The 16270-nt window shown below is 59.5% G+C and overlaps 1 protein-coding gene across 1 annotated transcript in view; it reads left to right on the forward strand.

Moving 5' to 3' along the window:
- Positions 1-16270, forward strand: part of CERK (ceramide kinase) — a 42700-nt gene that overhangs the window by 21770 nt on the left and 4660 nt on the right. The window contains exons 6-12 of the mRNA XM_032345705.1: positions 4340-4465; positions 5663-5726; positions 7294-7439; positions 12383-12457; positions 13181-13333; positions 14909-15014; positions 15751-15827. Of these exons, the coding sequence (XP_032201596.1) occupies positions 4340-4465; positions 5663-5726; positions 7294-7439; positions 12383-12457; positions 13181-13333; positions 14909-15014; positions 15751-15827 (747 nt within the window). The remainder of the gene's footprint in view (positions 1-4339; positions 4466-5662; positions 5727-7293; positions 7440-12382; positions 12458-13180; positions 13334-14908; positions 15015-15750; positions 15828-16270) is intronic.

The raw sequence follows: 16270 nt of genomic DNA on the forward strand, positions 1-16270 counted from the left end.
AGGCCTCGCTGCCTCCTGCACAGCTGCCTGTAACCTGCGGGGTAAACGGGTGTGGCGTGGGCAGACTGACCGATGCACCTGTCGGAGGACCAGCCTAGAGTTGCCGGCCACGTGGCCTCCCGGGGTCGGGGCACCTCACCAACCAGCTGGGACCCGGGGCACGGGTCCCTGGACCTGCGGAGCCCCGGTTTCTATTTCTGGGCTGTGGGGATGGGGGTCCCTGCGCTGCAGGTGAATGTGGGGAGGCCAGCAGGTCATGGGGACGCACCTCCGACATCTGGGGGGGGCCCGACATCTAAAATGCGGGTGGGTTGCTGGGTGACGAGAGTCCGTCTGTCCAGCTCCTTGGAAGAGCGCATCCGGGATCCCGTTTCATGCTGTTTGGTTACAGTCTCAGTACGGAATCTGGTCAGTTCCTTCAGCTTTAACCACAGAGCACACACTGCGTGTAGAGGGGTGGTTTTCGGTCTTTTTAAAGTTAATTTGGTATCTGGATCCAAAGGGTGAGAATTTACTTGAAGGCGGTGTGGCCCACAGACGAGCTTCCAAGCGATGTCCTCACCCGAGATGGCTCCTCGTACCTACAGGTGTTGGAGGATCTGTTCCTTCGGGTCTCTCTGATTTTAATCCTGGGTTATCTGTCTGTGGCTTCCCAGAAGCAGCCTAGACCCCGGGAAGCACCCACATCCGCGGGTGCAGCTTGGCACGTGTCACTAGCATCCAGATCCCACACCAGAACCGGCCAGCCCCCCGGGGCCCGCTGAGCACCCCCAGTCCCTCCCCCACGGGGTGACCGCTGCCTGGCTTCATTTTGGGCTTCGCAGACCTCAGGTCATACCGCGGACACGCCTGTCTGGCTTTTTGGCTCAGCGTTCTGTCTGTGAAGCCAGCCACGCGGGGCCCGGTGGCGTCCGCGGCTCATCCCTACTGCAGACCGTGTCGTTCTGAACCTTCTGGCGCATGTCTCGTGTGGACACATGCTGGCCTTTCTCTTGGCTGTGTCTGTGGGAGAGGGGTCTCTGGGGTGGTGGGGGCGTGTGTGCGTTTCCCTGGCAGACCCCGTCAGACCGTCTTCCAGACCGCGGAGCAGCAGCGCTCCCCCCGGCAGACCCGCGGGGTCCCGCTCGGCCCGCAGTGCCCACACCCTCAGAGCTGTAGCCCTGTTGATGGGTGCCGGGCGCCTGGCCCTCGGGCACTGACGGGCCTTTCCCTGACAGCTACTGAAGGGGACACGTCCATTCCCATGTTTGGGGGCCACTTGGACGTCCCCTTCTGCAGCGAGAGTGTTAAGTCCTGTGTCCGTTTTTCTGCTGGGTTGTCGGTCTGTCCTCCCCGTTACGTGGAGACGCTTCGCGTGTTGCGGATCCAGACCTTTTGTTGGGTTTACGCACGACAGATCCCTCCTCCGTTCCGGGGTTGCCTTTTCCTGCTCTGGCTGGTGTCTGCTGGTGAGCGACGTCCTCGACGCCAATGCCCTTCCAGTTCTCGTGGTCAGTTCTGTCCTGTCTGATGTCCTTGACTGCTCCAGGGCCACGAGGATATTTTCCCCTCGGAGTGGTGTTTTAGCGGTGTCCGTCTGGGCTTGGTGTTGAGTGGCGACGGCTCGTGTAGGTACGGGTCTGAGCTTGACCCCCGCTGCGGCCGGGGGGACGGTCCCCGCCCCGTGCACGGCGACGCCTCACGCGGGTCTTCACTTCTTGCTTCGCTGTCGAACTTGGAGCGAGTTTCACTTGCATCCAGTGACTCGGCGAAATTCATTTATTAATCTCACTGGCCTGATGATTCTTTGGGATTTTCCTGAAGCAGAATCGTGTCCCCGTGAGTAGGGGCAGTCCTGTTTCATGCATCTTAGTTCTCGTGCCTTTCTTCCTCTTTCTTACACGTCCGCCCTGCGGCGGGTCCCAGCGGGGACGAGCGTCTCAGCCCTGCTCGCGGGGGCAGTTTCCAGCACTTCGCTGTCAAGAATGATGTTTCTTGGGGTTTTGATAGATTAAAAAAAACAACAAACATAGGAAGGGGTCCCCGGGCTGGCTGAGTTGGTGGAGCAAGTGACTCTTGGTCTCGGCGTTGTGAGTTCAAGCCCCACACCAGGCGGACAGAGATTCCTTAAAAAGTAGAAATAAATACACGTTCAAAAAACAAGTTTAAAAATCAGGAAAAAACATCTCAAGGAAGTTCGTTTCTAATTCTTGGCTTTCTAGACTTTGTTTTCTCTTAAACCACGGCTGATCGTCGAATCTGATAAATGCTTTTTCCGCATCCCCTGAGGTGCTTGTGTGATCATCTTCTTTTGGAGTTAAGATGTGAATTATTGCTTTCTCGTGTGTAAAACCTCCGTCTTCCCAGGAAATCCGCTTGGCATGCCTGATCACTCTTCTTACAGGTTTCTGGAGTTGACTTGTTGACTTTCTTCAGGATTTCTGCACCTTGGCTTGGGGAGAAGTAGAGCCACGCGTGCAGCTCTGGACTGGTTTTGCTCCTGAGCGCTGGTGGCCCCGTGCTGGTCGCAGAGCAGCGCCCCTTCCTTCTGTTCTGTGGAGGCGCTCCCGTGTGGGGCTGTGGCTTTCCTGAAGTCCTTGGAAGCATTCCCTGGTGAAACCATCTGGGCCTGGGTTTTCTTTGTGAGGTTTTCATTATGACTTCGGTTTCCTTATTAAATATCAGACTATTCAGATTTTTTATTTCTTTTGCCAGCTTTGGTAAATTATATTTTTTGAGAAAATTTTCCATTTATCCAAGTTTATAAATTTATTATTAAGAAATCCTTTCACTTCCCTAGTAATATGTGCAGACTCTGGGGTAATGTTCCCTTTCTCATTCCTGGTAATTACTAATTTGTTGCTTCTCCCTTGCTCTGTAGCAACTTTATTAGGGAATTGTCAATTTTATGAATATTTTTGTTTTTATTTTTTAAAGATTTTATTCATTTATTTGTCAGAGAGAGAGAGAGGCAGGCAGAGGGAGAAGCAGGCTCCCCGCTGAGCAGAGAGCCCGATGCGGGACTCGATCCCAGGACCCTGGGATCATGACCTGAGCCGAAGGCAGATGCTTCACCGACTGAGCCACCTGGATGTCCCATTTTTATGAGTCTTTTTAAAGAAACAACTTTCAGCTCAATTGATTTCCTCTACCATACATCTCCCCCAGTACTTTATTGTGGTTTTCAACCATCCAGAAGACATGTAAGACTTGTATCATGAACAGGCACACGCCCGCCGCGTAGAGACGGCAGGGCTTGGAGGTTTGCGGTCTTTCTTTGCCAGCGTCTGTATATCTGTCCGTTAGTGAATCATAGTCTCTGCCGAGTCTCAGAGGAAGGGACAGGTGGGGCTGCTTTACACACGGCAGCAGGCACCTCGTGGATTAGAGACCAGCCTTTGCCTGCAGTTCTGAGCTGGAAATCCTGCACGGTGGAGTGGACAGACGGTGAGCTGAGGCCAGTGCGGCTGGAACACGCATGCACGTAGCTGTGTCCCCCAAAGCCCCGTGAGACATAGATCGCCCCAGAGTTTTCTTGTGGTCCTTCCTTTCGGAGCAGAGACAGCCACCCCATGGACAGAGTCACATCACAGGGGCCCCTTCAGGGATGGGCTGTAGACCGTCCAGTGACGGCATTGACAGGATCTGTGTCAGCAGGATACCAGTAGTCTGACCTTTTTGACTGCCGAGTAGTATTCCATTGTGCAGCTGGACTGCATCTGGGGTGTCAGCCCCAAGCAGATGGACACGTGGGGTGTTTCCACTCAGGGGCTGTTGTGAACTTCTGTGTGCAGGATTTTGTGCAGACTCAGGTTCTCAGTTTTTGGGGTGGGGGAGAATATACTTTCTTGCTACTTTTATTGATTGCCAGTAAAGTTAGTTTCTGAGGGTCAGAATCTATCTGAACTAACCCCAACACAAATGTCGGTGTGAGCCAGGTGAAGATGCTCTCCGGACGGAGCTGAGGCCCGGGGCTGACAGGCTGTCTGGGTGTCTCACAGTCTGTCTCTTCTTATGGTCCCGTCTGCACGTGTTTCTTCTTGTTCTCTGCAGACTCACCTTCCAGAAGTCGCATTTTATAGGACCCTTCATCAGGAGACAGTGTCTCAGTCAGAATTCTGGATTCTTGGGGATTCGCAGATCCACGGGACTCTTGGCCATTCTGATAGACCCCCACTCTCCCCTGCCCGTAGATTAGGAAACTCTTCAGCACCGTTCTTTAACCTGAAGTTAAATGCTTTTTACCAGGCAGTACTAAGCAGGGTTCTCAAACTACAGTCGTTAGATTTCCTTCAGCGACGCAGTCTTTCCTGTTGACACTTTCTGGGTTCACTGGGATTTACATGTCGTTGTTTTGTAGCATCGAGACCAAAGCATTTGCTGGTGTTCATTAATCCGTTCGGAGGGAAGGGACAAGGCAAGCGGATCTATGAGCGGAAAGTGGCGCCACTGTTTACCTTAGCCTCCATCACCACCGAAATAATTGGTAAAGTATCAGTTCTATTAAACATACATGAGTAAATCTGAGAATGACTCGTGTCAAATCTTGTCGCTAGGCAAGGTTTTGTCTTACAAGTTGATTTTAAACAAAGTAAAATGCGTTGTTTTATATACAGAATGAGAACAATACGATATAAAGTATGGATACTTTCCTCACCAAGTCGTCGCATAAGAAACACTCGAGAGAAACGCTAAGACGATGAAAGGGTAAAGATCAGGGACAGAAAGTTCTTGCAAGGAGAGAGAAAAGCCGTTAGTAAGGCTTAGGAAGAATTTCATAATAAGTGACACTTGAAGAAATGTAATGTGACGCCGTGCTCGTGGCCCTGATTTTTGGTGCAAGTTCTCGACGCAGGGCAGGGGCGCAGAGACGCTGTTCTCCCCGTGACCCCGTGCTCTGAGGTCTGTGCACACTTCCTGAGGGGGGTAGCCCGGTACCGCCGCTTTCTCGCGCTTGCCCAGGACGACAATCGGGTGTACGAGCGACAGGCACAGAGGTGCGCGGACACATCTTAGAACAGCAAACCTCGAACCAGCATGATGCGCGCCGGCAGGAATCACGGGGCTGCGGTCATGTCCCTGTGAATCTGAAGGGACAGCACGTGGACCTTTAACGTGGTCTTTCCAGAGAACTTCTCACTGGAAAGGGTATCTAGGATGAATGTCGGGAAGTCTGGGGTACAAAACTCCACGCAGAGTAGCGTTTCTGTTGTGTTTTGTTTCTTACTCTGAGTACACGGTCTGCGGACTCGTGTTTTCCTTTTCTTACATCTTCAGATATTCTTAAATTTTCTTCAAGTTCTATTTTATTTATTTATTTATTTATTTATTTATTTATTTATTTATTTTAAAGATTTTATTTATTTATTTGACAGAGAGAGAGATCACAAGTAGGCAGAGAGGCAGGCAGAGAGAGAGGAGGAAGCAGGCTCCCCTCTGAGCAGAGAGCCCGATGCGGGACTCGATCCCAGGACCTGAGATCATGACCCGAGCCGAAGGCAGCGGCTTAACCCACTGAGCCACCCAGGCGCCCCAAGTTCTATTTTATTTAAATTTTATTAAAGTTTCAGCTTAACTGGGGTAATAAGGAAAAACTTTTTAAAATAATGTGCTTATAATATAATATAAAAATACGTGTATCATATAATATAATAATATAGCATAATGTCACTTTTCCTCACAGTTACTGAACATGCGAACCAGGCCAAGGAGACTCTATATGAGATCAACACGGACAGATACGACGGGTGGGTACTGCTCGCCCACCCTGACGCCCACCTAGCGCCGATCAGGCCTTTCCCATCTCAGTGTTGTTCCCTCCCTGTCTGTCCTCCGTTGCTCCTGGTTGTCATGGGAGAAAACCAGAAATAGCAGAGAAGCTCCGTCGTGCCTGCCTCTGCGACGTGGAGCCGCCACTGGCTGTTGTCCTTGTCCGTCCGTCCGTCTCCTGCCTCCTGCGCAGACGAGTCTTCCCGGAGTCGTTGGTCTGTTCCGGACGTTCCCCTTTTGTTCCTCAATGTTGGAGGCCGATGTCCTAAAAACAGGGCTACTCTACAGAACAAATACCATGACAGCCCGGGAGACCACAGGTCGGAGGCTCTTACTGTTTGCTGTCCCCACTGGGGTCCCGCCCCCCGTCCCAGTGTCCCTCACCGTGGGAGAGCGCTTGTCTCAGGCTTTCTTGGTGAGCCTGAGGTTTTGAGCCCACAGACAAGCCGTTCCATTGCGCTTGTCTTGGTGGGTTTGGGTGTCTGACGTCTCTTCTTGGGGCGGCCCTGGCTGTGCGTGCCCAGCTGTGTGACACGGGGCGCGGCGGGGAGCTGCTGTGCTCTTCCCCACATGGGAGTCCGCGTCCATGCGGTGTCTGTCTCTGCTGGCGCGTCAGCCCCAGAGGGCCAGCGTCCTGGGCCCTGTGCGCAACTGTCCCCTAGCCCCTGGCACAGGCCTAGCACATGGCAGGGGCTCGGCGGAGCGCTCGAGACCTGGGGGAGGATGGCCGCCTCTGCAGGGGTGAGGACCCAGGGCCGCCTCCGCAGGGGTGAGGACCCAGGGCCGCTCACAGGCTGCTGCTGAGGGTCAGGCGTTCTGGAAGGACCTTAAAGCCATGCGGTGGGGACTGATGCGCCGGGATTGGCCCCGGGACGGCCGAAGGAGATTATGCGCTGCGGGCACAGCCGGCTGGAGGGCGGCAGGGGATATGGTCAGAGGGGGTGGTCTCCAGGACGTCTGGGGAGACCTGACTGGTCCGGGTGACGGAATCCTACAGAAGACACGTAGGCACTTGTTAGAGGTGGGGAGCTGAAGTCGGTGTTGGAGACAGTGGTGCCGCCAGCGTGAACGGGACCGGGTGGCCCCCGGAGCCCAGGCCGCGTGGAGGTTAAGGGCGGCTGCGGGGCTGCGGGGCTGCGGGCTGGTCTGGCAGGTGGAGCTCCGTAGAGGGAGATGTCTGTTCTGCCTTTGTCTGCTTATTTCTTTTCTTTTTAAAAAAGATTTTATTTATTTGACAGAGATCACAAGTAGGCAGAGAGGGAAGCCGTGGTGGGGGGCAGGCTCCCTGCTGAGCAGAGAGCCCGATGTGGGGCTCGATCCTAGAACCCTGAGATCATGACCTGAAGTGAATGCAGAGGCTTTAACCCACCGAGCCACCCAGGCGCCCTGTCTGCTTACTTCTTAGCAGTCTGGCCTGAAGGGGAAACCCCTGCTTGTGGGCGGAGGGGCAGGGCATTCTCTGCGATGAACTGGACGCTGGGCCGGGGGGAGGTGCGACCTTGTGGGGACAGCAGAAGGGACCCTAACAGCCGGTGTCTCCTGCAGAATCGTCTGTGTCGGTGGAGATGGCATGTTCAGCGAGGTCTTGCACGGCCTGATCGGCAGGACGCAGCGGGACGCCGGCGTGGACCAGAACCAGCCCAGGGCAGCGCTGGTGCCCAGCCCACTCAGAATCGGCATCATCCCCGCGGGTAGGGGCTCTGCCTCCCCCCTCCCTCCCCCACTTCCCCGGTAGACGCCCCCCCCCCCCCCCCCACTTCCCCAGGAGCATCAAGCTTGGTTTTCCTTCAAGGTCATTCTGCTATCGAAAGGGTGATCTCACCACCACTCGCCACTCGGGGGCAGAGTTTGTCGAGAAACAGTTTCTGACCGAGTACAGGACCCTGTTTGCGTTTGAGGGAATCTTGTCTTCCTTCCCTGGGCACTGCTTCCCACGGGCACTGAAGCCGGTGGCTGGGGTGCAGTCTGCTCTCAAAGGACTGCCCAGTCGTGGGGGGGGGGGCTGGGGAACCCGGGGACCCCAGAGCACAATCGGGGAGAAAGGAAGCTGGGGAAACCTGTGTTTTTCTGGCAGTGGCTTGCAGCCCGGACTGGCGGGTGCTGGGGACTGGGGGGGCTCACCCAGTGGGGGGGTGACTTCCTGTGTAAGACGGGGAGGGATGGGGTCCCGGGCCTGTTCACCCCATGGGCCCCTGGGCTGTGTCCTGAAGAGGTCTGGCTCAGTGTGGGTTTTGTTTATTTTTTTCAGATTTATTTATTTATCTGAGGAGTGGCGGGGGGATGGGGCAGAGGGGGAGGAGAGAGAGGACCTCAGGCAGACTCCCCACCAAGAGCGGATCCCAACACGGGCCGCGATCCCATGACCCTGGAGACCATGACCTGAGCAGAAGCCAGGAGTCAGACGCCCCACAGACTGAGCCCCTCGGGCGCCCCTGGCTCAGCGTGTTTGGGGACTGTAGGAAGTACTCACTTCTTTGAAAACCACCACGTTGAGTTACATAAATTGGCTCGAGGCTTCGTGAACATTGTCCGCAGGGAGGAGGCGCCCCTGTCCGGTGCCCGGGTCTGCCCCCAGGTGACAGTGATGGGGGCTGTGTCGGGGCAGAAATCCCACGTGGCACGTCCCCTGCCACCATTCGCGACAGCTGTGAAGGAGCTGCTGTCCTGGTCCCACTTCATGCACCGAGAGGAGCGGCCCAAGGTCCCCCCGAGGGACCTCTCTGCCCCGCCCCACGGTCAGGAAGAGTCGGACGAGCGTTGTTCCTGCAGCGGACGTGTTTATTCTTGGTTGATCGCCACTCCCGACCTCTCCCCGTTAGGCTTTGCTCTTCGGCTGTTTGGGGTCTGCTCTGGGCGACGTGAATTTTATTTCTCTCTCTGCTCAACTGTTTTTTCGTGATGGCTTTTACAGCCATCGGCCTGCAGTAGCACGACCACGTACAAGCCTGAGCTGTTCACGTTCAGGAGCCACTCAGGACTGTCGTGGGGACAGACGCGCTCTGCTGTGGGCATTCTGGGCCTTGGGGTCGGTGGGAGATGGGATGTGCGTGGCCTCTGCCCACTCAGGGGACCCAGCACACCGGGAAACCAGAGCGGGCACACTGCGGACAGTGGCCAGGAGGGGCTTCTCTTGCTGGGGCGCCCAGGGCCCTTTCCGAGAGGTGACAAGCGAGGGGCTGGCCGTGTGGGGACGCGGGTGTGCCAAGGGTCAGCTGGGGCAGAGCTGTGTGCCCAGGAAAGGGGACCCGCCTGTAGGGGTGCCAGGAGTGGGGTCATCGAGGGGCCTGGACAAGGGCCCAGCTTGGGGCTCGAGTCCTGAAGGCCACACGGTGAGACGCAGAGGCCGCGGGCAGTGTCATCCGAATGGGCTTGAAGGCCACCCCATGCGCTCCGTTCCGGAGGACGCCGGTGCTGGGGCCGGTGGCCATGTGGTTGGCTGGGACTCGGGTGTAGCTCTGCCACGGAGCCAGCAGGCATTGGGTAGAGGAATAGGGTGACCCCATGATGTCAGTCTTGGTGCCCCGGGGGCACAGAGACGAGGCGTTGGGGTGGGGGCACGAGTTCTGATGGAGATCCGGGACGGGCTGCTAGGGGACACCGAGGCCAGCGCTCGGAAGGGGGTGCCTGGCATTGGGAGGGGCGGGCCGCGGGGTCTGGCTGGTGTGTGGCAGCCCCGGGGCGGCTGGGACGGCCCGACACCGCGCCTGGAGACCCATCACTGCTCCAGCTGCCGGGAGTCCGGACCTGCCGATGCCTTCTCAGTTCCTGTCTCCTTCCGCTTGATCTAGAGGAAGGAGCTGGTCCGCAGAAGGGGGGGGCCTCTCCCTGGGCCCTTCTGTCCTCAGTTCTGGTCGGCACACCCAAGCCTCCATGCCTCTGCAGACTTGGTCCTTGAACCCCATCCCAATGCCCGGTTGGGGCCAGACCTTGGTTTCTAGGCAGGGCTTCCTCTTGGTCGAAGCCTGGGCCACGCAGATGTCTGAGGAAATGCCTGGGGGGTTAGGTCACATCCGAGGGATGAGCTGTTGAAAGCACACTGGATGTTAAAAGGAAGGAACGGGGTTCAGGGGACTTGCCTGCGGGCACCCAGGTCCCCCCAGCTGCACCAGGCTGGCCTCTTCAGACCATTGGGGGCCAGACGCAAGCTGGAGGCTCTCTGGAGCTTGGGCAGGTCGTCTGTCCGTCTGTCCATCGCGATCATGCACCCTCGCAACATGGCTTTCCCAGCCCCTCTGTGGGCCGGCCGCTGCTGTGGGCCCAGGAGCGAGCGAGGCGGTGCCCCCGGGGTGTGGGGAGGTGCACCGTGGGTCCAGGACACAGCCGAGTCGGGGACACGCTGTTGCAGACGGGGTGCTCTGGGAGGCCTCTCGGGGTGACGCTGGTCCAGGGCCTGGAGTGTGGTGAGGATGGTCCTGCCTTTGGGCCGCAGTGGTCCTTGGGCAGGAGGGAGTCTGGCTCTGGACCAGAGGCGTGAGCAGGGAGCCAGAGGCAGGGCGGAGAGGGGAGGGGCAGAGGCCAGGGCCTGAGAAGGGTCTGGAGTGCCGGCAAGTCGAGGGACGACCTCCTTTAACAATCCGACTCGTTAGCAAAACCATCCCTGAAACCTGTCAGGTCAGGTCACCTGCCGTATTAATTGCCAGGGGACCGGGTGACAGAGAATGCATGTCCTATCCAGGGACAGGGCCCTGGGAAATCCTGGAACGCAAGTCCGCGGGGCCCCACCCCAGCCAGGCTGGGCCTGGACGCCTCGGCCTGTGCCACCCACACCTCCTTAATTGAGACGCGTCCAGCAGCTTCGGAGGAGCGAGACGCCGTCCCGGAGGTCAGTCATAAGCCCGGCCCGCTTGGCTGTGGCTCTGCAGGGTCCCAGCAGGCGCACACGTGAGCCCTAGAGGATCCGTCACGAGACTCTGCCGCCCTGGTGGGGGTGTCCGGCCCAGCGAGGCCTCGGGTATCTCGGCCGCGGTGCGGGATGAGGACCAGATGCTCGCCGCTCTGCTCTTGCCTGCGGTCCCTGCGGGGTCCTGCGGGGTCCTGCCGGGGCGGGTGGCCCCGCATCTGCGAATGCAGGCGAGTCCGGGCGTCTGCGGCATGTGTGGTGAAGGATGGCTTGCCCGGAACGCAAACAAAGCCCTGGCTGTGCGGTGGGAGAAGGGGTCCGCAGACGCTCTGGAAGGTTCTGGGGATGCGAAGAACCACCTTGGGGCACAGCTGAGAGTAATTAAAGTAGCCCTTTCGAGGGTGTTTTCTTAGGAGTGTTCATACTCGTTTTCCGGGTCCGCTTGTTCTAAAGAGGAGCCTGTGGGAGACTCTGAAACCGCACGGGTTTGCTGTTAATTTTTAATATTTTAAGACTTAACTCCTATGGTCTTAAATGCTTATTTAAAATTTTTTACTTTTTGGCTCATTTTTGGAATGTGATACTGCTGACATCCTCAGGTTAAGATGAACAGAGCAAGAGAAACGCGCGTATGAAAGGCGTATGTGCGTGTTTCCATAACTCACAGGCATCGGGAGCGCCAGGTCGCTCAGACGATGTCGGGCCTCCCCTCGGGCGGTGGATTGGACCAGGGTCTGTTAGTCGAAGACGTGACACGGGCTGGCAGTCCAGCACGTCTGTTTTCCCGTTTCGGGGGACATCACTGACGACGGGAGATGCGTCCATCCTTGGGGGCGGAGGACGGAGCGTCTGGACCCGCCGGCGTCCGGGCGGCTGTGCTGGCTAACCCCGGTCACTCCCTGCTGGGTCCTGGTCCGCAGCCAGTCGGTGCGGTTCCAGATCCTGACGCACACTTTGCTCCAGGAAATCCACACTAGGCTTTTTCAGCCAGTTCAGCTCGCTCAGCCCCGTCCCCGACCTGCTGGGTCTGTGTCTTGGGGCAGTGAGGCTTGGCAGTCTGAGAAGTAAGAGCCCACGGGACGCTCTGCCCTCTCAGGCCGAGAGCAGTGACCCGGCCTGGGCCCCAGTTGGAAGGAGGACAGAGGTGTGGAGGTCCCAGCGCCATCACCACGCCTGGCGGTCCTGGCCCTCGCCGGGTGCCCTGAGGTCACCCGCAGCTTACGGTCGAGCACGTCAGTGGGAGGCCTGTGCTCGCCGAGTTCCGGGGGGTCCCCTCCCGTCTGTCAGGTGGCGGCTGCCGTGCGTCTTTGACCGGCGACGGGCCCCAGGGCGCTCTGTGGAACCGGGGGGCGCTGTCGTCGGGACATGGGCTCCCACGGGCCTCTGCGGGGACCTCGCGGGTTGCCCTCATCTGCGTCCACGTTCTCGCTGCTGATGGCTCTGCGCAGGTGCCCGTGGTCCTGGGGCCGCTGGCGCGTGCAGGGGGGACATACACGCCGTGCAGAGTGTGCAGCGACAACCCCCGCCCCCGTGTCCGGCGCTCCGCGCCCCCAGGTGGGCCGAGGAGCAGTCCCGAGAGCTCCGTGAGGAGAAAGCTGGGTCGTGTGGGTGTCTCAGCACGTCTGACGAGTTCCTCTCAAGACGGCCAGGCCTCCCTTGGCACGAGGTGTTCAGTCCTCGTGTCCTTTCTTCATCCAAGGCCAGAAGGAAGCGCGACCGCCCCGTGGAAACCTGCTGCAGTTTTAAATCATTACGACGCCATCAAAGACCTTCCTTTTCTTTTTCCTTCTTCAGGATCGACGGACTGTGTGTGTTTTTCGACGGTGGGCACCAACGATGTGGAAACGTCCGCCCTGCACATCATCGTGGGTAGGTCCTCCCGCGGGCACTGACCGTGGGGGAAGCTCCGGGCCGGGGCTGGCTGTGGGTTTCCCTGGGCCTCCCGCCTGCGGGGCTCCGTGTGGGCCGTGGTTCCTGGCTCGGATCCCTCCGGCGTCCCTGTGACCTGGCCGCTGCCTCCATGTCCCCGTGTGCGCCCAGGCTGACCCCTGGCCCCAGCATGCCCCAGGTTTGCCCGACGTTCTGCTCTCTCTTGCTCTGTCTGCGACGCGGCCCCTGCCCTGTCGGGACAGGCTTGCCCAGGCCTGAATCCACACGCCTGCGACGCTCTTTCCACGTGGCGTATCCCGGGCACCTGTGTGCTCGGCCCCTGGGCAGGAGGCCGTCTGTGCTGCTGGTCGCCGGCCCTGCAGCACGTGGCTCCCTCCCCGACCACGGTGCGTCTCCTGTGAGACCCGAAGCCACGCAAGTGCTGCTGGCCAGGGGCACGTGGACTATCGTCCGTTTCAGTCGCGGGCAACTCCCCCTTTCGCAGCCGGATCGTGCTCCCTGGGGCCCGACAGGACGTCTTTCCAAAACTGTTTTGGAAATGTCCATTAAATTCTGTCGTTAGAGTGACGCGCGGGCGTCCAGTCCCCCCGGGGTGCACCCCGTCTCCCCGCGTGCTGGTCGTCCGTGTTGGCACGCGCTCGCCAGGCCCCATTCGGGGCCGGAGGGGTGCGGCGCCAGAGCGGGGACCGCTTCCCTCCGCAGGGGACTCGCTGTCCATGGACGTGTCGTCCGTGCATCACCACGGCGCGCTGCTGCGGTACTCCGTGTCCCTCCTGGGCTACGGCTTCTACGGGGACATCATCAAGGACAGCGAGAAGAAGCGCTGGATGGGTCTCATCAGATACGACTTCTCAGGTGAGGCTGTCTGACCTCCGGCGCTGCGCCGCTCTCCACGGCCCGCAGCCGCAGGCGCTTGTCCGACGGGTTTGGGACGCCCGAGGGGCAGGGCCCGCACCCCGAGAACCCCCACCCTCGGCCCCAGAGCTGGAACTGGCGGGAACTGGAAATCCGCTGCAGACCATGCAGAACAGGCCGGTCTGCTCCCGTCAGGGGTGTCGCCCCCGGGACGGGGTCTGACGTGCGCAGTCCAGTGGCCACACCTGCCGCCCACATGGGCCCCGGGGCCGAGTTTGATCAGTACCATTTGTCTAGTCACGGCCCTCCCCAGTTCACTTTTGGGCGAGTCTCTGTTAGGTCCAGTCGAAGCATCGCAGGTGTTAACCTCTGAGCCGTTGTCTTGGGAGAGAAAGGGACAGTAACTTGCCGGGCATGAGGCATCGCCGAGACTGAGCTAAGTTAAAAGTAGAGCGGAAGGTCAGGTGTAGGGCCCGGAAGAACTATCTAATAAACCGGAGTCCGGGAAAGCAATGTCGGGCCCTGACTCCTGGCCGCTGAGCTGGCCGTGTGCCCTGAGCACGTGAGGCCTCGTCCCGACCCACAGTCGCCCCTCCGCGGGGACATGTCTCCTCCCCAACCTGGAGCCCGACACGCCGCAATGCCCCGAGGTGGTTCCGAGGCAGAGGGAAGGCTGACGTCTTCGGCCCATGGGTCGTGCACGTGGTCTGAGGACGGGCAGAGATGGGTCACCGCCGTCCAGGGAGAGGCTGCCCTGCAGGGTTCCGGCGGTGTACCCTTCACATTAGCAAGGAGCGGGGTGCGGGGGTGTCGGGGGGAGAAGCAGGGAGATGGGCAGCGGGAGGAAGGTGGACTGGGGGCCACTAGAAGTGGCTTCTGCACAGGACACGTGGTTACTGAGTGTATCCCGTGGCCCAGCCACATGCCAGGTGCTGGCACAGTGGGCGGGGGCCCAGGGCGGGGGCGCTCAGTGCTGTGCCCATCATGCGGGATGTGACCGTGGCCTCTGCTGTCTGATGCGGGGCATGGTGTCACTGTTCCACTCCCAGGACACGGCATGGTCTCCACTGTGACCCGGGCCCCATGCTCGTGTCCTGTGGGACTCCTGCACCAGCCAGCTGGGTTCCTGCCTCACTCTTAGGGGTCCTCTTGAGGCTGGCCAGGCCTGCTGAGAGCGGGTGGCTCCCGCAGTCGGCCCCGGGGCCGGCCACCGTCCTCTGGGCCCAGTGCTGCCGTGACCTTTGTCAGAGCTCTTTCCAGATGCCAGAGCTGTGCTGGGTGACCCTGGGCCGCCGAGGCTGGGGGACGCCAGGGTGTGGGCCGACAGCCTGAGAGGAGCCGACGGGATCCGGGGGCTCCGCCCTTGGAAGCGTCTCCTTCAGGCCATGCAGATGTCTGGGGCTTCAGCAGCCGCCAGCGACCTGTGGGCGGGCCAGGAGGGGCCGCTGTCAGGGGCAGCCCTGGGGACCAGGCGCCCTCCCTGATCCCGTCAGCCGGCTCCCGGGAGGCGCTGGTTTCGTGGGGCGGCGTGGCCGGGGATGATGCTGGACTGACTCCTTCGTGCTCTGTTCTCAGGTTTGAAGACCTTCCTGTCACATCACTGCTATGAAGGGACGGTATCTTTTCTGCCGGCGCGACACACGGTGGGGTCTCCGCGGGACAGGAAGCCCTGCCGGGCGGGGTGAGCACCCCCTTCCGTGCGTTTCGGCGCACGTGGCGTTTGGGACTGTTTGGGGCTGTTTCCCTGTCGTGGGCGTGTGGCATCGTCTCGTGTCGACGGGGGAGGGGGTCGCTCACGTGCCCAGCGACGGAGCTCGGCGGAGGGCCTCTGGGGTCCCGTGTCCCCACGTTTCTCCCTTCCTTGAAGTGAGGGACTCGAGACCATAGATCAGAACAGTTAGAGGCAGAAGCTCCTTCCGCCGTCGCGTCGCCAAGCTGACTGCTGAGCTCATCTGGGGCGTAAACCCTCGTACCCTGGGGGATAGGGAGTCCATTGGGCCCCGGGACCGCAGACACCGACCGCACTAACCGTGGAGTTCCCAGTCCACTTGCTTGGTAGTGACGGGAACACGGAAAACCAGTGTATTACTGGCCGTGGAATTTGTACCTTTCTTGGCCTTTGCTCCCGCTGGAGCTCCGCTAACCTGGGGCCGCGCATTCCTGGCTCCGGGCGCCAGCTTCCCGGCCTCGTAGGATGCGTCCTGCTCGTGTGACGCTTACCTGTGTTAGAGCAGGACTGGAGGACACGGGTCATTGTCACAAGGTCTAATCTGGAGAATTCAAACTGGCGTGCAAAGGAAATATTGTTAGCTCAGCCTCTGAGACCGAGCCTGCTGTCCCAGGAGAGTTCCTGCAGTCCCGTGTCCCCGGCGAGTGTCTGCGCCCTCAGGAAGGGTGGTGACGTCCTTGTCTTTCAGGTGCTTCGTGTGCCGGCAAAGCAGGCAGCAGCTGGAGGAGGAGCAGAAGAAGTCGTTGTACGGTTTGGAGAACACAGGTAACGTCTCCGCATCAGGCACTGTCACGCCATGTGCAGAGCCGCGCATTTCCGAGTCCTGGAGGGTGTCGCGTCTGTCCCCGTGTGGGCGCCGCGTCTGTCCCCGTGTGGGCGCCGCGTCTGTCCCCGTGTGGGTGCCGCTCTGCACCTCCCTGTCTCCTGGGCTCCCATAGGCAGCAGACAGCGGGCGCCGGACGGCCCTGTGGCAGGGCGATGCCGCGGCTGGACGCCAGCCCGGCTCCCGTTCCCCACAATGCTCTGCTCGGGGCCCAGCGAGCTCTCCTGCGACCCACCTGTGCGCCTTCGGGCTTTGCCCGGCACTTGCAAGGGAAGGGACGCAGCGCCGCGGCAAACTCTGGGGACGTGCAGTTCGGTTCCGTAGCAGGTTCATGTGTCCCAACATATTTCTCTTGATTTCTTCCGACCATGTAAAAATGTGAAAA

Source organism: Mustela erminea, chromosome 6, assembly GCF_009829155.1.
Source record: "Mustela erminea isolate mMusErm1 chromosome 6, mMusErm1.Pri, whole genome shotgun sequence".
NCBI classification, from domain to species: Eukaryota; Metazoa; Chordata; class Mammalia; order Carnivora; family Mustelidae; genus Mustela; species Mustela erminea.